Source organism: Cupressus sempervirens, chromosome 6 (assembly GCF_028749045.1).
Source record: "Cupressus sempervirens isolate cs-2001-9-10 chromosome 6, ASM2874904v1, whole genome shotgun sequence".
In the NCBI taxonomy this organism is placed as follows: Eukaryota; Viridiplantae; Streptophyta; class Pinopsida; order Cupressales; family Cupressaceae; genus Cupressus; species Cupressus sempervirens.
The window spans coordinates 691281386-691307735 of NC_143123.1; the positions used below are offsets into that span (position 1 = coordinate 691281386).

The 26350-nt window shown below is 33.1% G+C and overlaps 1 protein-coding gene across 1 annotated transcript; it reads right to left on the minus strand.

Annotated features, from left to right (window-relative positions):
* Nucleotides 1–4430: 4430 nt before the first annotated feature.
* LOC149554084 (transcription factor bHLH35-like) lies at nt 4431–26035 on the minus strand. The gene is made up of 4 exons (XM_089789975.1): nt 25422–26035; nt 5325–5540; nt 5049–5222; nt 4431–4959 (listed from the first exon to the last, which is right to left on the minus strand). Exons 1-4 carry the CDS (start codon nt 25905–25907, stop codon nt 4882–4884), a joined length of 954 nt encoding a protein of 317 aa, XP_089646101.1. The 5' UTR covers nt 25908–26035; the 3' UTR covers nt 4431–4881.
* Nucleotides 26036–26350: the final 315 nt, after the last annotated feature.

Consider the following 26350-nt stretch of genomic DNA (forward strand, 5'->3'; position numbering starts at 1 on the left):
ACCATAGGATCTCCTTTCTCCCTATTCTCCATTACATGATCCATTTGTGCATTGATCACTTCCTTGTGCTTAATCAATTTGGATCATTCCTTTTGAAAATTTGGGTTGAGGATTAGTCCTATTTTCTTCCTATTCAGTTACAATTTGAGATAAAGTGTTTTTAGGATCCCTTGCCTATGTTTTGTGTTGTTACTTTTTGGGTTTGATATTTGACTGGGACATAATGTTATCTTCTTAGCATAGTGGAAGTTGTTCTTTGGTAACACATGGTTGAGTGGTAGTTATTCTACTAATAAATGAAAATTTTCATATGAGGGAATAAGATGTCCAAAAAATGGCATTCCATTACTACTGTGGACACTATGAATTCTTGGTCATTCCCTTAGAGTTGAGCAATGCTCTAGCAACCTCCCAATTTTTTATGAACCACATATTCAATAAGAAGTTGCATAGATTTTTTTGATGTTTTATGATGACATTCTTATTTATAGTAAGACATGGTAGATGCATTTGAGACATTAGGATCAAGTATTAGGAATTGTGGGTTCACAACAATTATTTACAAAATGGTCCATATATGAGTTTTGGATGATCAAAATTTTATAATCACAATAAGTCATCAACAATCTATGAGTTTAGATGCATAAAGAGAAGATTTAGAAAATTCTTGACTGGGCCCCACTTAGGACGCTCACATATTTGTTTAAGCTCTTTGATCCATGGAGTTATTGAACAATATGTGTGAAAGGATTTTATAGTTAGGAGCACCACTGATAGACCTAATGAAGAGGGATATTTCCATTGAAATAAGATAGCATGATAAAACCTTGATAGGTTCAACGAAGTCATGAGTACTTGTCTAGTATTGACACTACAAAACTTGACTTGACCTTTCATACTAGAGTGCAATGTGTTTGGAGAAGACATTGAAGTGATACTAATGCAAGGCTATCACAATATCATGGTTAAGAGATAGAAACTAGCAGGAGATGGACGACTATACTTAATATACTTGTCAAGTTTCAACAAAACCCTTTTAATTGAACCAAAAGAAATAAGAAGATACAATTTTAAAGAAGAAAAATTAAAAAGAATTAAAAAATACTCTTAAACCATGGCATGACATGTGTTAAGAGGTAGTTTCCTTTCCTTGTAAAATACATCTTAACTCTCTCAATATACCATAGGATGCTTAAGAATCCAAGAGGAAAAGGTTTCTACTATAGCACCAACTAGAATCAACATAAGATTGAAGATATATCTTGAACTTTCTCAATATATCCAAATATTCTTAAGAAAGAATGAAATTGAAAAAGGGACAAATAAAACTATTTTCAAACTACATGAATGATATGAAGTTTCCCTTTCCATAAATATATCAAACTCCCTCAATGCATCACTATCTTCTTTGGAATTGAAGAAAGAAAGATGTTAGATTTCTTTTCATAGCACCAACTAGAATCTACATAGAATACAATATTGAAAATCATAGGGTATTTATGTGTGTGTGACTACACACACACACACACACACACACACACACACACACACATACACACAAACATGCATGTATGTATTTCTTATTTCTTACATCTTCACCTCCACCTTCCTCTCCATTCTTGTCGACCCTTCCATCCCTATCCTAACACCCTCCTCCTTGACTCATGCCTCATTTGTATCTCCCCTTTGTATCTCTCTATCTTCCTCCCTCTCCGTATAGAAATATAATATGATCTTTTGGTGTAGAGCACCTAATCTTCTTTATTTTCTTGATGTAATAAGGTCTAGGGATAGATCTAATGATCTCCCTATGACCATCCACATTTGTAATGGACACAAGACCCCATGGTGCGACTATAAGCCTTGGGCATCAATTGGTCTAATAAAGTGGATTTTTGGCTATTTCTATGTTTTTAGGCAAGTCTAGGTGTTTAGAAAATTAGTAGGGTTTCTAGGAGTTTGTAGAATCCATTTGTAATCAAATTTGCAATAAAACATGTCTTAATGCAAAAATTGCAATTTTCTTGACAACTTTTCAAAATGTAACTCCTAACGGCTAAAACCGTCCAAGGGTTGGTTGGACCAGTTATAAATAGCCTATATAGGCACTAAGCATTCGAAGAAGGGGATAGATTGAAGAAACACATTGTACTTGCTCTCAAATCAATAAAGAACATGTTGTTTCTAGTATAGTTTTTAGAATTCCTATGTACAGTATGAAACCTTATGATTCAAGGGTGAACTTTTTGCATTGATAAGTTGGAAATTTTCATTTACAAGATTTTAGTTTTGGTTTGGAGACCTTATCAATCATCTTGCAAAAGTTATCCAATTTTCTAGGTTGCTGGTTTGAGAAACCCTTGAAATTAGGGTTTGGTCACAAAAATGACCCTAACTTGATTCTCCATAGGTGGATTTCCTTTCAAATTTGCATGGAGCAAGTTAGGGATGTACTTAATCAAATTTTGGGAGTTTTGGAGCAAGAGGTTGCATTGGTGATTTTAGAGAGTGAGGCCTAGGTCGAATATTCCTATGTATTTGACCTTGTTTTTGAGAGATTAGAGTGAATAGGATGATGGAAAGAGTTTGAGGACTTGGTGTCAAAAAAAAGTACCCTTATTTGAATCTAAAGAATAGCTTGGTACTGGAGATTTGATTTCATGCACCCATTCTTAACCATTTGCCTTGAAAACCAAGCCTAAAGTAGCTAATTAGGCCTGTGTACTTGGTGCTGGTTGGGATATGTTGGAGTGGAGTTGGTCTTTGAAAATTTGGAGTTTGTTAGATCTTGGAAAAGAGTACTTGAATCAGCATTTTATTTTCTAGGTCCTTTGATGATTTTTAGAGTTATTGGTCAAAATCAGTTTTAGGAGACCTAATAGGCTACTAGGTCTAAACTTGCAAATTGAGTTGTGGGTTGTTGCAAGTACAACCAGGGGTTGGTTTGCCTTATTTTTGTTGAGACTAAGTTGTTCCAAGCCCTTGCTGGTGGTGGAAAGGTCTAGAAGAGAAAAATCCTTATTTTGCCCATTGTGGAGGAGTTTGGTCATATTTGCCCAAGTTGGTTCATATTTACTTTGAGTCTTATTTGTGGAAGGTGAGTCTAGAAACCTTGTTCAGTGTTTATTAGGAAGAGTATACACCCGTGGAAGTAGACCAAACCCCTTGTTCAATCCTTGTGAGCACATTGAGTGTTGTGTGGGTTTGGGCTTGTTGCTGACTTCCATTGTGTTATCTTCTACATCAGCTTTTAAATACTACAACTTGATTATCTTCCCCATTAAAAGATTTTATTTCATCTTCTAAGTGAATGTGTAGTTCATTTAAAAGCTATCAGTTCTCCATTAATATCTTTGTTTCACAAACAACATAATTTAGTAAAGGTGAGCTTGAAAAAGGGAAATGAAAAGGGAATGGTGGGAGGAAAGTCAAGGTAAAGAAGAGGGTCTCCATCTAGCTACTAAGTAGGAGGTTGTTTTTGGCGATGTAGCTTCATCTAGGCCTTCTAAGCAGCTCCCCTTCCTGTATAAGCTCAATGGTTTGAGGAAGTAGTGGTTGAGTGCTATGGTTTTGTACTTGTGGTCTATGCTTGTATGGCTGCTGGTTCATGTTGCTTGCTAGTTTGGTTCTTGGAGGTTCTTTTTGGTCTTTTGGTTGCTGGTCTTAGCTGTTTATTTTTGTTCTCTTTTGTAGGATCTCACTTATTTTGACCCTGTCCCTTTGTCCGTTGGATTTTATGTTTATTTGGGTTAAAGGATTTGGGTCGTCTCCCACTTTATTTAGTAAAGGCTCATGTACTGCAAAAATGTATACTAAAAATAGATTTAAAAAATTATGATTTATGTTCCCCACCTCTTCTACATACCTATTGCAGAAAGTATAATCTAAGATTTAAAATAGTTCTCCAAATACATACACAATTGTAAAAGAAATCAAAAGAAATAAAGAAAACTCAATTTTAAAGAAGAAAAATTATAAAAATTAAAAACTTCTCATAAACCACATCATGACATGTGATAATAGATAGTTTTCTCAATATATCATAGTTGAAGAGAATACGATTTCTACCTAGCACCAACTGAAATCAACATAGAACACAAGATTGAAGACATATCTTAACCTTTCTCAATATATCTCCTAACACGCTTAAGAAAAAAGAAAATTTAAGGAAAGAAAGAACGAACGAAAAGGCAGTCTCAGACCGTGGTATACAGTATATGTAGTTTCCAAAGAAAGAACAAAAACAATACTTTCAGACCGTGGTATACATAACATGTAGTTTCCCTTTCTGTTTAAATATATCAGACTCAATGCATCGTACGCTGCTTGAGAATCGAAAAAAGAAAGATTGGGTTTCTTTTCGTAGTACCAACTAAAATCGACATAGAATACAAGATTAAAGATCATAGGGTAAGTTGCGAAAATTGAGCTTCTCTCCAAACTGATCTCAAATTTATACATATTCCACTACCACATGGAAGGTAAGTATATCTTGTTATATCGAAAAAGATTGAACCATTTCTCATCGAATCCACCCATTAGAAAAGGGACAATGACATAATAATTCAAGTACATGAGTGAAATGGGCTGATTATTAAATAAGAATTCGTTGAATTTAGCTGTCAAATAAGCTAAACACACGTTCAGATCATTCAACCGTTTTCCAAGACAAGTGGAACATATGTTCCATCACTTTTGTACGAGGGATTGAGATTTATTGTATCCACATAGTGCATAAAATAAAAATCCCAAAAACTTTTAATCCCACTTGTAAACCATCCTCGATGTTCAGTCACATCGGGCAACCCATAGCAAAGATGAAATAATTCAGTGGGACAGTGGAGAAAAGCTTGTAATATAAAATGCCAAAGAGCAGCCCAATCAGGATTTGCAGAATCCATAGTGAACAGCTGCATCCATAATGGCATGTTTTAGTGCATCTTCTTTGACTTCTTTAGTCTGCAGTGAATTACACTAGAATATCAGTATTCATTCAAATATTCTTACAGCTGTTTAAAGAAACCAACAAACTCATAATATTTTAATACCTTTGCAATAAGAGTCTTCATGATGTGGCCATCAATGCAGGTAACATTAGAACTCTGCACATCCAGTAATTGGACAGATTCTAGGGCTTTCGTCAGCTGTACCAGTACACGTGGCCCCTTTTTGCATCGTATTCTGATATGAAATGTTCTTTCCTCTATCTTGGAAATGTCAGCCTGTAACATATGTACGAAGCTTTTCATTTAATAAGATATCTTGGTAATCATGAGATGCTTACTAAACTTTATAAAATAATAAAAAGAAACCAAAGTACTTACGTGAATAGCAATGGGAGATGGAATATTGCTTTTGGGGATATGACAGTCATCCACGTTAGCAGTGGCTGACGTCAGGCATGAAGAATTAGAAGAGCACTCATTGGTGGAGGTTGGGCTTTTGCCAGCTTTCAATATCTCAGCTTCAATATCTCTGACTTGCTTTTGCAAATCTTGAATATACTTAATTGCATCTGCTATAATGGAGGCTTTGTCCATCTGTTTACAATTAAATTATATAGTAGTTAGGTATTAGTGTATATCTAAACATTATAAAACAAAATAATGTAGATAGCAACTAACATGATTGAACCCGCAGGATGTATTAACTGCAATAGTTTATGATGAACTCATCTGGAAAGTGATATTGCGACTAAAATATGTTTTCTCAGATAAGTTTTGATTGGTTTCCAGATAGAATAGCTCTGTTTGTAGCATAAATTAATTGCACGTGAAAGCTATGCTGTCTGTAAGGAGTAATTCATCAATACTTTTTATAAAGCAATACATGGTGCAATCATCAACCAAAGAATCTTTGACTAACAAAGCCATTGCTAGCTGTTTGAACTTAATTGAAGATATTTTAAGTAATCAACTTAATTCAATCAATTCAATTCAACTTTATCGCTAGCATAAATAATTGTTTGGATAGCTTAAAGAGCGCAATCAAATCAGATCTTCAGTATCTAAGGATATGTATCAGTCCCGTCTCAACCATCTTTTAATAGAGAATATAGATCAAACATTATCAGAAGTTCATCAACGACAAATTAACGCTGCTTTATTGGTGGAATTTGCATACCTTGGTCATTCACTTTTCCTTGTGTGTCCTTACTGGAATGATTATGTACACTTTGCAGATTAGTTTAGTACTTTCTGTATTATTTTCCCAAGTTTTATGATCGTCAGTTTTATTAATTTTCTTCTTAAAAGTTAAATGTATAGCTTCAAAATTATTTGGTTAGATATAAGATTGTAGAAGCACTTTAAAAGAACAAGAGCACTGCTTAAGGAAAGAAGAATAGTATTAATGTGTATCTTAGGGTGCTGTATTAAAGGATTTTGAGAAGTAAATTCAACCCTAAGAAAGTAGACTTCATTACATTAGTTGCTAAGTTAGTATTCTAGATGTTAAGACAAAGGAAAATGAAAATGCATTTCTAATCATTACAAAATAATAGTATAACCAACTTTATATATAAGAATAGACATAAGAATTTAATAAGGTCTCTATTTTGTAGAATTATCATATAGATCCACATATATAAGATGGATAGACCCCAATAACTTAATGTGACCCCTATTGCATGAGACTCGCTTCTAATCATGCATATGCCAAAATTAGAAAAGGCCCATACATAACAAACTACCATGTAGATGAAGACATATATTACATGTTAGGTAAAATGGCTAATAGTTATATCTAATTTGATATATTGTCCTTCTAGCGCTCTATGATGTCCTCCCTCACTTAGTTGATAATTAGTGGAGCCCCAAAATTTTGTGATATGATTAACAAACTTAAATAGCATTCCTATAAATATTCTACTTGGGATCTTAGTAATATATCTAGGTCATCTCAATATATTTTTAAAAGATGGGCGAAATACATTATTATATGTGCTACCTAAATTTTGTATATTGTTCTTCTAGGTGCTCCATGGATGGCACACATGTGAATAACCAATTCTATCATTTTTCATAGTTGGTGGAGATATTGATGCTATTAAACACACCATCATTGCTTCCTAGACATACGTCCTCTTTGCCTAATTTTAACGTTAACATTGTTGACATTCTCTATTTTCATACCCCAACAAATTATGTTTACTTACCTTACTAGTTGGATCAATTTAGTATTTATTTATATTGACGTTTTACCAAATTTAGAAAGAATTGTCAAAAATATAAGTAAGCAAAAGATTGATGATATTTTTCCCTACACCAAATTAAAGGTTAAACAAAAAAAGAAGATTTTTTTTTTTAGATCAAATGGTTGCTAAAGTGGAAGCCTATTTCTACTAATACATAAAGACCTAGTTCTATTTAAAATATTACAATGAAATAAAATTCAAGGATTATAAAGAAGAATTTTAGATGCTCAACATTTGGACATGTCACATAGAGGATGGTGAAGAAAAATATCAATATATGGCAATGGGATGAAAGTATCAAGTTGATATGAGCTTAACATAATCAAATTGAGGTTATTAGAAGAGACCTAATAGTATGCCTTTAAGGTAAAGTAGAACTTGGAAATAAAATAATAAAATAATTCTAAAGGAAGAGGGGAGAGTGGTGGTAGAGGGTGATAAATAAAAGAGGAAGAATCTAGTAGACCAAATCTTAGTAAATATAAGTAAAACAAAAGTTAAAAATAATATGAGTGAAGAAAAACATAACCATGAAAAATGTGGAGAAAGAGGAATAGTCGTCACTTGTCATAAAATTTGGAGGGACTAATTATATGTCGTTTGAGTTCTTATAGTTTTAAAAAATAATATTAAGAGAGTAGATGATCAATTAAGTACACAATAAAAAAATAAAGACAAAGGAGATTGATTTATTATTGATTAAATAGTTTTAGATTGTTGTCAATTTATACAACATTGATAAAATTTTGAGTTTGTTAAGAGATTTTTTTAGGGGTTCTATCATTGAAGTAATATTTCTATAGGTCTTCCCATAAATTGAAAATGGTGGAAGCGAGTGGTGCTAGGGTTTCAACGGGAAGTGATGGCAGCCAAGGGGAGGATACTAAAGACAATGATGTTAGGGAATGCCTACATCTCCCTTTGAAGGCCTTGGGATGTTCTAGACAGACTGGTTTTGGGAATATCTACATTGGGAGCTTGGATTGTGGCTATGTTGAGCAGATCTGGACAATTCAGGTCTGTGATAGAGTTTTGGACTTGGATTGTGCTAGGCTGAGTCATGTTGGGGTTTGGAGCAGTTGTTGTGTTTTGTAAGTAGATTCTGATGAAGATGAAGACCTAGATGGATCTTGTTGGCGTCTTCATGGTTGGGTGGATGGTATATGGAACAACAGATTGGGGGTTGTTTTCTCTGTTATCTCTACTTGCTCTAGATGCATTGGTGACCTATGTTGCAATAGATTGAGGATTGTTCTCCCAACTACCTCTACTTTCCCAAGATTCATTAGTAATCTCTAGTGTAGCAGAATGGGGTTTTTTGCCCCATTATGTTTGATTTCCTAGGATCTTTTGGTGGTCTCTAGTGCTATAGATTGGGGCTTGTTGGACCTTGTCTCTCTTCTTTCTCAAGAGAATTCTGTGTGGGGGTTATCCCAACCCAAAAATCTACAGTGCATGGGGGTTGTGGTGGTTTATGAAGACCTTTAGGGACATTCCTTTTTTGGAGCACTATCGTAGAATGGAGGGGTTGTCTACGTACAATACTTGGGTTGGATTTCTCCTCCCATGCAAAACCCTTAGACTTTGGTGGAGGTGTCCTTTGGTCTTTTCCTTCACTTTCTTGCATCCTATTGAGGTGGGGGGAAAGTTTGTGGAGGTAGTTGTTTGCTAGTGAAAAATGGTGGTGAATGGGTTCAGTAGATACTCTCCTTCTATTGTTAGCAAGAATCCCTTTTATTTTGCAAGGGATCGGGATGGAGAGAGCATGTTTGAACAATATACTTCACATGGTGAAGAAGGTATGACTCCACAGATAAACACTTTGGTGTGGAGATGGGTGTTATGGGTTGGGCCATAGTAATGGTTCTTTCAAAGGTGGTCTAAATCTTCCTCTTTTCTTCTACATTCACAACTCCTATGGAGGTGGAGCAATCTCCTATTGAGGTGGAGATCATATTTGGGTGATGGGAAGTAGAGGTGACTCTTATTGAGATCTTGTGTACTTGAGGTACTTTTAGTAGCTTGGTTAGTAGAAGAAGGGGGAGAAACTCTTACCTTTGGGGTTTGGTCTTCCTCCTCCCTGACCTTCTCATTTCTATTATGGTAATGTGGCAGTTTTTTTTTTTTTGGGGGGGGGGGGTGTTGGAGTGGGGGGTAGCTGGAATACTTTTCACTGCATTTTCCAAAGCTAGAGGTTGGGCTTTGCTTGGACCCATGGTTCGAAGATATCCATCATCTTTGCCAAGGATGGAGGTATAGTGCTTATCCCAATATTTTCAGTGATAGCACCGACCATAGTTGCTGGTCCAGTCACATGTGGACCTTTTTCTTTGATAGAGGAAGATTTGATCTTATGACATCTTACTAGGCATTGGTAATGTTCTATTATTGGGTTCTAAAGGTTTGATTGTACTTTGGGTCAGCACTCATTAATTGCTTATTTTCTTAATCAAAAGAAATAAGAAAGGTTTCTTAAAAGCATCATCTCAATCAATTTTAGATTGGTACAAATTTATATTTCATTATTAAAAAAGTAAATTGTTGTTGATTCTAATGAGGCTATTTTGTTTTAGGGTATTCAAAATTACTTGGGGGTGTCAAAAAGTTATTTTATAATATCATTTTTATTAGAAATGTGAAAATTTTAATGATGTATACGGTATCTATGTACTAACTTTGAAATGTAATGGCTGATCTCACTATTGCAAAAAACAATGCATACATTCTTATTATCACACTAGATTGTATTAATGCACATAATGTGATTTGGTTAATTTTTCTAATAATCCCCCACTAGATACAAGGTTTATTGTAATTAACCACCACAAGAAAATGGAAGGATATTTATATTTTATTTTATGAATACCACATTATAAAACTTGATGATTTCTTACCACTTCTATTGGGAAAATAGTTGGTATTCCCTCGAGGATTCATGAAAATAGATTAACTATCTCATGTGGATTATGTAAGTCTAGTGGTTGTATTGTGCATTGATAGGATGATCTTTTGGTGGAATGACCACCATACTTGTAATGTAAGTGGTATCAGTGCTTGGTCATAGGGTTGAATCGCTTGAGTAGAGTTGATGGGGCAATTATTAGAAAAACGGTCAGTGGTACCCTTAGGATTCATGAAAATGGACTAATTATCTCATGTGATTTCTATACGTCTAGTAATTGTATCCTTAATTGATAGGTGTTAGATTTTGTCTATCGGTTGTATCCTTAATTATTAGGTGTTAGAGCTTTACATTAATATAAGTTAGTTACATAATTTATATTAAATAATAATAACTAGGTGTGAAAAAGGCCTTATAAGGCTCATGAATGTAATGAAACGATCATCCAAATACATTGAATGAAAATCATATTGAATGGAATTTGAATATCAATGTTTCTACTTTATATTTAATCTGTAACAATGATTTGGTCTATGTATCTTCACTTGGCATTAAAGAAATGGAGGTGATCAGGGTTCTATGTTGAACCTGCTATAGGAAGAGCACTCATATGTCTCTTGCATGCACACGAAGTTTTCTTCCTAAATATATGACGCCAATAATCAAATTGGGAAAACACTAGAAGTAAGATTTAGAGTAAGTAAAGAGAAGTAAATGTTTCAAAGTATTCTTGAATTCAATGTTGATAGTTTTTAATCACTAGTCCACAACGACTTTGTAAATGAATACATGGATGGAATGTGATTTCTTTCTGTGACATTCTCTTTTAACAAGTCCTTTATTGAGAATGTTGAGAAGACACATCATCTTGAGGAATGAGATCCAGAATTTGTAGCATTATTGAACGTGATTGCGGAAGTAATTAAGTACTTATATTAAGTAAATTATTGCTGATGTTGATGATAGTCCATTAAATCTGTGCTAGAACTTGTGCTAGAATATTCGTCAGTCACTTCTTTTCTTTGGGCATGGTTGGTAAAAGTGACTTTTTTATTTTTGCTTCGCATTAGTTGAGGATGTGTATCTAATGATGGTGGCTGGATAAGGAAGTTAGAAATTGTTCATTCCATGCGGAAAAGAAACCTCAAATTGCTTCTTAAAAAATTCAGTAGGCATTTCCAACATTTTGAAAGTGAAGAGATAGTTAACAGATGTGAGTGGGCGGTTACATATATGAGTACCTTCGTGTAAATTAAATCTTGGCTACAATCTAATAGATTTTATGAACATATTGGATGCAATATTATAAGGTCTTTCATATCAATCAAACATTTACAAAAGCCAAATATGTAATAATGTTCAAGTACCAAAGACATGAGGATCATAAGTATCAGAGTTCTGTTGTATGTGTCGAGTTCTCAGTGTATGTGTCCCTTGCTAAGAGTAAAAATCCTATATTTCTACTAATGGGAAGCTCCGATAGTATTAAATAACTTGTTGCAGATGTTGTTAAAGCATGACGAGACTTAAGCTCTTGGAAGTGTTTAATCTTCTCATCGTGTATCATATTCTTTGGTACTTGGAGTTTACTGTTTGTAGGTGGGAACTTTGAGCACTTTTGTGTTGAAGTTGAAAGATACTATAGATGAAGGTATTGTGGCTTTGCAGTCCATACAAAAGACTCGTGCCTCATCAAATATAACAAATAAATCATATGAGGTTCGCAATGAAGGAAGAAGGAAGAAGGATTTTTATCATCTCAAGCTAGCTTCATGTCCAAAGATAAAACTTGCATGAGAAGCAACTATTTATGTCCCTAGAAAGCTGGAGCTTGACAGATTCATCCTTGAAGAGAAGAGGGGGCTTGGTAGCATGATTTTGCTTCCAACAAGCAAGTGGAGAAAATATTTGAGTATGATTTTTCGAGCACTTGAGGAGACATTAGACACACTTAGAGGAGATGCAGAATTTTGGAGGAAATACATCTCATGTGTAGACATACTAATGGTGATTTTTTCATAGGATTGGAGGTGTTGCACACACTTGAAGGATTTGTGGACTTTTGTCCAGGAAAAGTCTCTCATGTGTAGCACTGGAGGAGTCATTAGACACACTCAAAGGAAATGTGGAATTTTAGAGGAAATGTGTCTCATTGTGTAGGGGAGGTGGGAACACTCATAAAGGAAACTTGAAGATTTATGATTAGGATATATCCTCTAATATGATTAGTTTGATGTTTCTTGAATGAGAAAGGAGGATTGGCGAAGGGTCTTCATCGAAGTCTCTAGAGGATTATTTAAAAAACCCTTGCAAGATCTAGTCTTGTTTGGATTAATGTAAATGGGGGGTAATGTTGGATTTTTATACTAATATAGGTGAGTTACATAGTTTAGATTAATTAATAATAGTTAGGTGCAAGGCGGTTATTCCTATAGATAGTGTTTATATGGGAAAATAAGGATTTATAAGGTTCATGAATGTAATGAAAAGATCGTCCAAATATATTGAATGAAAATTAGCTGGGTTGAAATTTGAATATCAATGTTTCTAGTTTATATAAATAATTTCCAGTAATAATTTGATCTATGCATCTTCAATTGGTTGATATTTTTGTGCAACTATAACCACACTTGTAATGTGTTCAATTTTAGTGTTTTAGGATTTTGGTGTCAATACAACTCATTTTTGCATTGATCAAGATAACATTTTAACCAATTTCATCTAGGTCAATTTTAAACATTCTTCCAACCACTTTAGTTGTTAGAAACAATAGTCCAACAATATAACTGAGGAGTGGGGGGGGTAAATCAATTATCCAATAATTATCAACCTTAAATAATCTTAACCATTCAATCAAAGCAAAAAACAACCATACAAAGATGCACATATTTAATTACACCAAATATGTTAACTAGGAAAACCTTAGATCGGAGGGAAAACCCCAGTGGGAATGATGCCCACAAGATGATGTACTAATATAAATATTCCTTGTTAGAGGATGGACCCTGTTAGGAGTCTATTACAACATTTAGTACATATGAGTCCCTATTAGGAGACTTTGAATCTGTTTTAGGAGATTCCAACCCTATTAGGAGTTATGGAAGACAAAATGACCCACTATCCAAATAGCTTATGGGGCAAGATCACCGAACTCACTGTCCAACTGATCTTTCAACTATTCCTTGTAGAATAATTGTTTGTACTATACTTTAACTTTTTCTCTCTATTCTATCAACTAGAACAATCACTGTCAGACCTTGTAGACTAGGTCACAAACCTTGGATCCATGTATCAAACTGCAGATCTCATAATAAAACCTTGGCAATGAAGTTTCCTTCACATATGCTCAGCTCTTATTATTTTTGCATTCCTCTTTTCGTGATTCTTGCAATCATTCATACATCTCATAGATGATAAATTTTAAAATGTCTTTCCTTTATACTGAATCCATAAAACAATTCCTTGAGTTGGCTATTACACCTTCTCAATTAATTATTATAGGACCTCATTAAGAATATGTAACACTTAGTGATAACATTAATCTTCCTCCTTGTAACTTGAATAACTTTTCGTACATGTAACGTCATTATGAACGAGATTAGCTACATCATCTCTAGAATTTCTTCTTCACATCTTTAACTTTGACTTCTTAGAATAAAAAATGTTATAGGAGATATAACAAGTTTACCAGAATATGCCTCTATAAACTCTATCTCAAAATAGTCTTAACCAAAACTTGCATAACTTCTTCTAGACTTAATATCATATCATTATGAGGTTAGCTACATATACCAGACACTTAGTATAATCTCCCTGTAATCTCACTTAGTGAAAATGCTCAATAAAATTTTTGTACCAACTTGATCTTTATCGATGTTCTTCTATCAGATACCACATAAAACTGCTATGTTGACATGAATGAAAAACACAGTCATGATTGTAACATATCATCATAATAATGATCTAATCATGTTTCTACAATACTCCCCCATAGAAGTATCATCAGCATTCAGGCCTCCAACAATCTCCCCCTTTGGCATTGATGGAAACATAGATGAAAAACATCTAGTTCCAAAAATACCAACTATAAAGACTATTAACCTTTTTTTTCAAATCCTCTTCATCAATCAATCTCCCTAATTGATATATTTTAATTTTCTTTATATCAAACTATTTTTCAATGCTCAAACTATTTTTCATGTTGCAAATTCTCCCCCATTGACATCAATGTCAAAGGTTTCAACAACCGTCAACCTCTGCAACAACTATCTCTGACTTACTCAAGTATTCAAAGACACTATTCAAAAGAACATCCAACAAGAGTCCTAAATGACAGTGTCCATCACAAATAATCCTCCATACAAGAAGCATCAACATTCAATCCAGACAAATAATAGTGCTCTGTTATACTAGACTGATGCACACTTGCATCATCTACTCTAATGTAGGAAGTGGCATAACCCCTAGCATACCTTGCAAATACTCTAAAGTCTCTTTAGGAAGAGGCTTGATGAAAATATTGGCAATCTTCTCTTTGGTGCTTACTTACTCCAATCTAATTTCCTTTTCAACAACTTTCTCTCTCAACATGTGATATTTGATAGAAATATGCTTAGTCTTAGAATGCAACATTGGTTTCTTAGACATATTCATTGTGCTTGTGTTATCACAGTGTATGAAAATAGGTTTACTGAGTTCTATCCTTATATCCTTCAACATCTGCTTTATCCAAATATTTGATTATGATTGTTTTCTACTGCAACATATTCTGCTTCAGCTATACTTTGTGAGGTACAGTCCTACTTCTTTCTTAACCAAGAATCCAATCTTCTTCCATGAAAGAAGGCTCCACCACTAGTGCTCTTTCTATCATCCATATTGCCTACCCAATTAGCATCAGTGTAAGCATATCATGTAAAATCATTAGATCTATCAACCCACAATCTGAACTCTTGTGTTCCTTTAAGATTTTTAAATATCCTTTTGATTGCTGCATAATGTGCTTCTCTAGGATCAGCTTGAAATCTCACAAAAATTCCAACTGCATTTTCTATATCTGGCCCTGTCCGAGTCTGATATTACAACCCTCCAATCATAGATCTATACTTGTTCTGTTCAATAGTAGGTTTCTCATCCTTTGTAGATAACATTTCTCTAGTTACCATAGGTGTTCCAACTAGTTTACATGTTTCCAAACCAAACCTTTTTAGTAGATCTTTCAAATACTTAGTCTGAGAAATAAAGGTTCCTTCCTTGTCCTGCACAATCTGTAATCCTAGGAAATATTTCATTTCTCCTATCATGCTCATTTCAAATTCTTTCTTTATTTCTTTTATAAACTTGTCACTTTCATCATCATTTCCTCCAAATATGATATCATCAACAAATATTACCAAAATCATCAATCCATCATCTATTTCTTTCTAGTATAAACTATTTTCTGCCATATATTTGGTAAATCCAAGCTTTTTAAAATGCTTGTCCAACCTTGCATACCAAGTCCTAGGTGCTTGCTTCAAGCCATATAATGCTTTCTTTAATCTACATACTATGTGCTTGTCATTTGTTCAAGGACAACCTTCAAGTTGTTCTATGTATACCTCTTCTTCAAGTTCTCCATTCAAAAATATTGACTTGACATCCATCTGATACACTTTGAATTTCTTATGTGCTGCATAGGCTAATAATAGCCTTATTTCTTCTATTCTTTCCATAGGAGCATATATTTCACCATAGTCTATTCCTTCTTTCTGTGAGTAGCTTTTACATGTCAATCTTTCTTTGTTCCTTATAACTTCACCTTGTTCATTCATCTTGTTCTTGAATACCCATTTTGTTCCTATCATATTCTTCTCTGCTAGCGTAGGGACCAATTCCCATGTCTCATTCTTCACTATTTGATTCAATTTCTCTTTCATAGCTTGCTTCTAATACTCATCTTTACATTCTTCATTTGCATTCTTTGGTTCAACTTGAGATATCAGACATAGTTCTTCATTGATTCTTCTTCTTTTCATCACACCTTTATCTATACTTTCAATGATCTACTGTAGTGGATGCTTCTATGTCATATTCTTACCAAAAGTAAGAGTTATTATCTCAACTCTTAGCTCTATTTAAGGTTCAGAGCTTTGTTTTCGCCTTTTCTCTCCTCCATTCTGCAAATTATTGTTAGTCTCAATGAATACTTCATCATTCCCTGGTTTAGTAACAACATTCTCATCATCATAATTGTAATCAACTGTTCTTTCTTGTACCCTGAATTTCTCATCAACTATTATATTTTTACTTTGCACAATGGTCTTAGTTCTTAGATTATAACATTTATAGGTTCTTATTTTCAATGAATAACCAAGAAACATAGTTTCATCACTTCTAGCATCAAACTTACCAATATCATCATCTCTTTTGATGTAACACTTACTACCAAAAATTCTAAAATATTTAACTGTAGGTGAGTGACCAAACCATAGTTCATAATGGGTCTTGTTTGTGTCTTTCCTAACTTACACTCTATTCATAGTGTAGACTGCTATATTCAAATCTTCTCTCCAAAACATCTTGGATACATCATTCTCAATTGACATAGCTCTTGCTTCTTATGTTACTAACCTATTTCTTGTCTCTACAATTCCATTTTGTTCAGGGGTTCTCGGAGCTAATAACTATCTTTTGATTCCATTATTTTCAAAAAAGATGTTAAACTCATTTGACGTAAATTCTCTTCCTCTATATGATCTTAAAAATTTAATCTTCATACCTGATTCACTCTCAATTCTATTCTTGAATATCTTGAACTTATCAAATGCCTCAGATTTTTCTTTAAGAAATGCAACCCACATCATTCTAGAAAAATCATCAACTAAGATCATGAAATAGCTTTCACCATAGAATGCTTTAGTCTTTGTAGGACCACTAAGATCTGTACGTACAATATCTAACTTAGCTATAGTAGTAAACTTCTTACTGGGAAAAGAAGTTCTGGTATACTTTTCCATTACACACTCCTTGCAAATTGTGTTAGAGGGCGTAACAATCTTAGGCAAATATCTAACTAAAACCATACTACTATTTTTTAACTATGTTTCGTTTCAACTATTCCTTGTAGAACAATTGTTCATACTATACTAAATAACTTCTTTCCTCTATCCTATTAATTAGAGAAATGACTGTTAGACCTTGTAAACTAGGTCATAGACCTCGGATCTAACTATCAAACTTTGGATCTCATAATTAAACCTCAACAATGAAGTTTCCTTCACATTTACTCAACTGTTCTTATCTTCACATTTTTCTCTTTGTGCTTCTTGTAATCATTCAAACATCTCATACATGATAAAGGAAAATGTCCTTCCTTTATACCAAATCCATAAAACAATTCCCTCAATCAGCTATTACACCTTCTTAATTAATTATTATAGGACCTCATTAAGAATACATTACACTTAGCAATAACATTAATCCTTTTCTTTTTAAATTGAATAAATTTCTGTTCATGTAACATCATGATAGCAAGCTTAGCTACATCATCTCCAGAATGTCTTCTTCACATTTTTAACTTCGGTTTCTTAGAATAACAACTTTGCTAGGAGATATAACAAGTTTACCAAAACATGCCTTTGTAAACTCTATCTCAAAATAGTCTTCACCAAAACTTTCATAACTTCTTCCAGACTTAATATATTATGCTTTTGAGGTTAATTGCATATACTAGACACTTATTATAATCTCCTTTTAACCTCTCTTAGTTAAAATTATCAACTAGCTGTCCATATGGTCAACTTGATCTTTACTATTGTTCTTCTGTTATATACCACAAAAAATTTCTATATTGACATTAATGAAAAACAGAGTGATGAATGTAACATATCATCATGATAATGATCTAATAATGTTTCTACAATACTCCCCCATAGAAGTATCATCAACATTCATGCTTCCAAGATTAGTCATATTCATGAGAACTATAAAAGAAGTATATCTTGGGTGGCTACCATTGATAATTTTTTATTTTATCCATTATATAGCTACAAAGGTATAAGAGTTGTATGCTAACATATTTCTCTTAATCTAAAATGGATACACCTCATATGCAATATAGTGATAAATTTGAGGATTTCTTATGTCAAGTGTCTATACTTCATGTAGAGCTTCTCGTAGTTGGTGGGATGGTAGAGTGAAAATTAATTATCCTAATTACTTTGAGGATCTTCCTCCAAAGTTTTAGACATTTATCGTCACTTTGTATATTACTAAGTTACAAAAGGTGTACTTTGAAGAATTGGTAAATTACTTCAACAATAAGAGTGCATCTTGTCTTTTCAAGATGAGTTTGAAGTAAAAGCACTAGACTCCAATCTCCAACAAGGATGTAAGCCTTAAAATGTAGACTCTTAGAAGAAGAAACAATAAAAACTATGGCAATAGAAGTCTCCAACTACAAATATATGGTGTTGTATTTTTCATTATAAATACTTGTGATAATTATTGATATAGGTACATTTTCCTTGCACAAGGAAATTATAGTAATGAAGGCTCAAAAAGTTGTATTTATTCTTGACAATCACAAGGTTATCATTATTGATGATGAAAGAGAGGACATATTGTAACACAAAAAGAAGAGACATGTAAGGTAGCTTGTCATGAGGATAAAAATGAACATATATTGTTCTTTCAATCAAAACTTAATTATTTTCTCCCAAACCTCTCAACTCCAGAGAAATGTTTAGTTAATTGATTCTAGTACTATCAAACATATGATTGGAAATAAAGAGTTATTTCAAACTATAACTACTAAACCTTTTGGTGATCTCAACTAGATTTATTGATGATACATAATATGTAGAAGAAGACATCAATGCTATTACCATCCATCTAGGTTACCAAAGATATCTATGTTCAAAGTTTAATTGCCACAAAAATTTCTATGTCATATTTTTAATTATAAGATCAAGGTCAAGAATTTTAGCTCAAAGATGATGCCAAATCCTATCTCATCTCCTAACATGGTATGGCTATTTCTAGAGTTTTTTTTAGAAGGGTAACATGTTTTCTCTTGATGTTTCTTCCTCCCTTGAAATCACTCTTTGTATAGTTGTATATATAGTTTAATCAACTTATCCTTCACATTATAGATATGGACATTTCTCTTTCCATTCTATCTATTAGGTTAGTTCCCAAGTGATGGTATACAGTCTTCTTCCTTTGCATGTCTTTTATAACTATACTGTAGGAAAACAATATTAGGATCATAAGGTCAGTCCCAAGACCTAACATACCCTTGAGCATCTTGTAGTATTAATTAAAAGTAATTCGTGTGGACCCTTACCTACCTTTAATCTTTCTAAATATTGAGATATTGATTAATTATATGCAAGACTTGTGTGTATTTTCTTATTAGGAAGAGAAAGTATTTTTCCCATTTCCATGACTTCTACCATCAAGTAATACAAGAGTCCATCCAACCTCTCCTATTCAGATTACTAGGGATTCACTTGATTGGAGTTTGTGTAATTCTTAAAAGACCATGTGGTATCGAGTAAAACTTGGTTTCTCCCTATACACCTCAATAAAATAGATTTTTAGAGTGATGCAACCAGACTATCACAGGGATATCTCCATGAATTCTTGCTACAACCAAGCTGGAAGATATATTTTTGGTAGAAGTTTAATCTAAATTGATTTTTATCTACTCAATATAGATCTCATTAAGATTCTCAAGTATAAGATCCCAAATTTGAATGGAGAGGTTACAAATTGTCAACTTATCATCTTCAACTATATTTTACTACATATATGCATGACCCAACTCATAAATGAGTTAAGCTTGATTCTAAGAAATACTGTTACATATTTTTAAATTATATGTTCTCCAAAGCTTGTTAACTTATGGATCCCAAGATACATAATATTTATTGGATTCGAGATGTTACTTTTTAAAAATCATCTTTTAACTCCATAATATAAAGAAAGTATGCCTCATCCTCCCATAAATGTATCTTGCACTCAAAAGATATGTTTGAGAGCTATTCTTAACTAGGAGATGAAGGTGACTTACAAGGTGAGTTATTTCTTGATCCTTATTATTTTATAGAATCATTCTTTTCATCAGAACTAGTTTCCAAGTTTACAATGGGTTCAAAGTAGCATCAAGGATCCCAACCTAAGTTCTGTCCAAAAATATTCATGGGAGTAAGGTCACAAGTTCAAGAAAGGAATGGACTAAATCTATTATTAAGAAGTTGAGTTGGGAACAATACTTAACTTGATAGATCTCACGAGTCTTTAAATTAACCACATTAGATGAAATCCATCAATGTTTAGTATGAGTCTGTGATGAAAAACCATACATGGAACCTATCAATTTTAGTATACGTAAAGAATTCATAATTTACAAATGGGTTTTCAAAATAAAATATACAATAAATGAATCCATTGATAAATATGAGGAATATCTTATTGAAAAGGGATCTCAAGAAGAGAATATTTATTATGTTGAGACATTTTCACCCTCTCCAAATCTTAAAACTATCTTATTTATGTTTACCTTTATTACATAGAAAGTAGGAAGGCTTTATCAAATGGATGTAATGAGTATTTTCTTGAATGATGACTTTGAAGAATATGTTTATGTGGTTCAGCCAAAAGGCTTAATAAATGTAAACAATCGTATCAAGGTATGCAATTTGATGTAATCGTTATAAGGGCTTAAAGCAGCCCCTTGGGCATGGTCATCAAAATAAATGGTGTAGCCCCTTTTGTTCCTAATTTGTATATAAAGAAGGATAAAATAGAGATTGTTATACTTGTTTTATATGTAGTTAATTTTGTGATTATAGGGATCTCAAATTATCTTACTCATATTGTCGAGAATGATCTATAGAAATCTTTCGTGATAAGTGATTTATTTTATTATATTATTTTTATTTTTATTTTCGGGGGGGAGGGGGGATGATATTGTCTTTTCTTAGAGATTTAGAAAAAGGAGTATCATATTTTTTATCTCCTAGATTAAGAATGCCAAGACACCCATAAACATATTTTGCATGTCAAATTGTAAACTTATTCCCACTAAGATGGATAGAAAATTATTTCTATCTCATTTCACAAAATTACCTCATGTTGATGTGAAACTCTATCAACATTTTTTTTGGGAATTTCATTTGCTTTACATGTGTGGGACCAAATTTGTGCTTTTTTGTTCTCTACCTATCCATGTGTGTAACATAAATGAATAAAGTTTATTTGATTGTAGAAATTTTATTTTTTTACATGTTTTAGGTATACTTGATTATTTACTAGAATACATGAGGAATATATAGTCCTTTCTATAGGGATACATTAACCTTGAGTATGTTGGATCAATAGATGATCAAAAGTCAGAATTAGGTTATATATTTTTTATCATAGGTCTAGTCCTATTTTGTAGATACATAAGAATTGAATATTGTCTCCTATGAGAACCTATGTGAAAAATTATTTGGTTGCATCACATTCTAGGAGATATACTATTCTAGAGAATCAACAACTAGTTCTATCTTGTAAAAATAAGGGATGTTGAAGTTGGTTGTGCATTTTGTTTTTTGAGTGCACCAAGCACATCAAGGTTAAATGTAATTATACTCATGAGTAGGTGATGCAACACACAATTAGATCTAGTAAGGTCCCTCCAACTTTAAAGTCATTGGTGTCTCACTAAGCCACTTGGAAAGATAAAAAAATTTAAAAGTTTTGAGGGTCCATTTTTTGACCTAATACATAAGGGGATGAATGTTAGCATTTTTATAATAAATAAGTTAGGTAATACATTGATTTTTTTTAATTAAGAAATTTGGTTTTACAAAGATGAGAAAACCAAAATTATACATAAAATAAGAGTTGTCTTCTTATAAAGATAAAATAGATTTAAACTAGTTAAGACATTGACACCAAAAAACCAAAAAAAATTAGGGAAAAACTAAAACCTAACCAACCTAAAAAATATTAGCCGAATTCTTATTTTTCCTAATGATATCAGGGTTAATATCCTTGACCTTATTTATAATGTTATACAAATGAATAAAACCTTTACTTTTTCTTCTTGAATATGTACATGGAATGACCATGTTAACATGAATCCTATGATCAGTATGAATCTCCAATTGATTATCCATGGTCTTGTTCTTATTTCTCAATTGAGACATGTCAGTATCACAACTAATGGTTCTAGAATTGGTATCAAGGGAGTTAACTTTAGATAAATGTTGAATCTCTTCAACCAAATAATTGAGCTTTCACAACCCTTTACTTGTAGCTTGTGAAGTTGATGTACTCACTTTCAAAATCCTTGTCAAATTAGCCTGCAAACCATTAAATTTATCTTCCAAAGTTTTAATCTTATCCTGATGGTATTTTCTTAAATCACTAATTTCCTTAGCCAAGGTTTGAGTGCTACCCAAATATCATCCAATTTCTATGTTGAAGGGGAATAATATTTAATTGCATTGATATTCAAGATAAACTAGTTAAACAAGGCCTCTTGATTTTGTGAAAAAAAAATCATACTATTGATTAATTCATCCACCCAAATAAAGGATCATTTTCCCATAGGGGTATTCATCCTCACTGCAAAGGAAACTCAACTTTAATCTCCTTATTTTCACACCACTAACCAGGTCGTCTAGCACATCTTGAACTAAAGAGGGAGTATTTTTCATCATAACATGGGATTAAAAAGCATCGAAATAGAACCTATGTAGTTTTCAAGTAGAATTCTCTTTAGGTCTATTGTGGTTCTATTTCCCTTTTACCTTATCCATACTATGATTTAAAAAATTAGGCACAATATCTTGTGATGCCAAGTAATCAAAATCCTCCTTATCCATAGAAATAATCATTTTTCCTTTCAGAATAAGAAGGAAAGGAATTTGCAGGATTCAAGGTAGCTTCATCTTTTTCCTATAAAGATAATAGACCTAATCTGTTGTGAGTCCACATCATCACTAGAAGAGGTTGTCTCATCATAATGAATCCTAAATTTATTATTAAAATCAAGCCTAAATTTTTTGGGAGTTTTTCTTTCTTTAGTATGCAGACCTTTTCCATATTTTATTCTAAATAAGATTAATTTTAATGGGTGCATAGAGAATTTTCTCATGAGAAACTATACTATGATTTAATAAGAAGGTAAGGTAAAAAGGAACTGAAACACATTTATCATGGTGAAAGTGATTAAGAATTAAAAAATGGTGACTAAAACTATGACTAATCTTACTATCACGAGTCACATACTACATAATCACCTTAGTAAACTCTAGTCATGGCTTCTTTAGAGAGAGATGCTCATAACCCATATCACTAGTTTTATGTCCTTTCTCTCTTTTGCCTAGGAGGAAGAAAAATTTGACCACCTCCAAATCCAATTTCTTCTTCCTATAGAATTTTTTGTCATCACTTTGCATATTGGAAATATTTGAGACTAGATCCTCATTGACCACAAGCTCCATTCCATAGGCCTTCAAAACACTATCCATTCAACCCCCATCAAACTCCTTAGTAACTAAAGCATCTATCCCATGGATTTTTTAGATATAAGGGGTCAAGCCACTATTAGTGCTAGCACTTAAACCAATCTCATTATTTTTCCACCTCTCTTAAATAATGGATCTATCTTGTTCCTATCTCCTCCTATAGTGTCAAAAGGAATTTTCTACAACCCCAAGATTAGAATGAACAAATAATATAAAAATTTCATCTCTATTAGCAATAAAGAAGCTTGTATGCCATCATGCATTTTCAATCATAGGGGCTATCATTGCAATTTATGTATTAAAATGTCACCCATTAGCATCATTTAGAAAAAAGACATCTCAAACCCATATGGATAATATACATAGAATATCAACACAAGAAATGATGAGTAAAAATCCATCCCTTTATTGGCAAGGTAATCTACCACTTAGTTTGCCTCATGATACATGTAAGATATGCTAAATTTTGGAAACCATTAAGTAACTCTAAAAACTATTAAATAATGTTCTTAATCATGAATCCAACTAGGAGGGGAGATACCCTTTAGACAATTTAAAATAATTAAGGAGTCACTTTCAATCCAAATCTTAACCAAACATTTAACCTTGTCCATTTAGCCTAGAAATATTGTCCTAGCCTCTTCAACATTGTTTTTCTAGGCCCATAAAGGAAACACCATTTTCTAAACATAATACATTGGTTGTTATACCTATTTGTTACTGTCTATTTTGTTTTCATTGATATCCATCATTCTAATGGTTTATTATGTATTCATATACTTGTTTTAGGTTTCTCAATGATCAAGGCATTTGACTCTTTCTTTCTTCGATAGTCAAGAAAGGTCTCCATGATAAGAATACAATCCCAATTTATTCTCCACTACAATACATTAGGTGGCCTTGGATGAGAATTTACACTACTTTTCTTAGTACTTTCCAACAATTCTTTTTACTTGTAGTGATGACTCTATAGTGGACAGTATTAACTATTGTATTAGAGATTTCATATTTATACAAGGCCTTCATTCTTTTATCATGTGTTTTTTTGCAAACATGTGATGGCTGGACCTTCTTAGGATCCACACTTCATTGGAAGTCTTCATCTTAATATTACAAGTATAGTTAGAATTTTTTGTAACTATAGCATATGCATTATAACCTTCTACGAGACTTTGTTGAGAATTGAGCTGATTAAAAATAGAAAGTGTGTTTTATGCATCAAAGAAGTAGTGGCCTTGTCACTCTTCAATAAGACATAAAAGAATGTGAATTTCCTTTTAACTTCACAAACTACAAAGTACAAGAATATCAACCTAATAAACAACATCCTCCACTACATTATGCCACATTGTTGCCCTAAACTAACCAAATTATCGAAATATTGTTCAAATCAATTTAATAAATGGTGTTCATTTACCCTAATCAATTTAATAAATGATCTTCATTTGTCCTAAAATAATCAAATTATAGCCATATTGTTCAAATCAACTTTATAAATGATGTAATTTTAAAATATATAGCAATTGGAAATTAAAGTTTTTGCCTCTTCCTTTTCAGTTAGTACATTTGAAGAAAATTTGAAGAGTAACTAGGTTATAGATAGCCAAGTATTAATAAGATTCAATGAACCATTAAAACATGGGCAGTTCCAAAGAGATCCTTCAATACAAACAACTAAACAGGAAAAGACTATAACCTAAGTTCTCACACTGTTTTTCTTTCTATTTGAATGTTTTTAAATCCATTTCATCGACACCAGAATTAGCACAAGAACTTGTTAAGGTAAGACACACAATGAAGCTAGAGGATAACTCACCTTAGTTATATAAGGGACCAGGGAGCGCAAGGTATAAAGTCTTTCATTCAGCTTTTTGCGTCTCTTCCTCTCTGAGACAAGATTCTTGGTCGCTTTCATCCGGTCTGCAATCCATCCTTCGCTCCCATCAGAAAGGTACTCTTCTTGTTTCCTTGAAATTCTACTCCCCTCCGAATGAGCAACTTTTCCATCCCACACCAGACCTTCTGGACTGGCATTCTCCACTACATTGTTATAAGCAATCTCAACGCCCCCAAAAGGCCTTTGAATAGAATTGTACGAATCCCCTCCATTCCAAAAAGATTGAGCTGTTGTGTAGCTCCAAGCATCTGCAACACTGGGTTTCTCATGATGGGGTATCCCAACGTTTGGCGAAGATACAATAAGATTGTCCACGCTATACAAACAAGAAGAAGATCCAATAAGATTGTCCAAATCTTGCAGGGATACGCTGCTCAGATAATCAAAGGATTCCATTCCATCCATTTGGCTTCCAAAGCTTCAAATTCAATATAGGGGGTCTCACAACTCTAGGAATTAAGAGCTGTTTAAAAACCCCCACTACGTTGGATGTGCTTAAAATGTTTAGATCCACATTTTGCTTTAAAAAGTCTTGCCCAACCGCGTGGGCTTGTCGGGATTTCTGCATATTTAAAACGATTTCCTCAGATATAAAACATTTTCTTTGCGGCTGGCGAATCGTTTAGGTCCACATTTTGCTTATGATTATTGTGAAAAGCTTTCTTTATTCCTCACGCAGATGCCGCAGCCTCAGGAAGCACAGTGAAAGTGGGACTATTTATCATTTGAATACTTCATTCATATCTCATAATTTTGTTTTCTTGCGTGGACAAGTCATTGTCTTTGGCTCTATTTATATAATCAAGGCTACCTGTTCCGACAGATACCCATTCCCATGTTTTCTTTTT

Bases quoted from the DNA above. Each gene is read 5' to 3' on its own strand.
- LOC149554084 (XM_089789975.1), bottom strand. From the start codon at position 25,907: ATGGATGGAATGGAATCCTTTGATTATCTGAGCAGCGTATCCCTGCAA. The intron at 5,541-25,421 runs GTGAGTTATCCT...AATTGTAAACAG, and splicing joins TGGTCCCTTATATAACTAAG to ATGGACAAAGCCTCCATTAT. The intron at 4,960-5,048 runs GTATTAAAATAT...AATTCACTGCAG, and splicing joins TGAAGACTCTTATTGCAAAG to ACTAAAGAAGTCAAAGAAGA.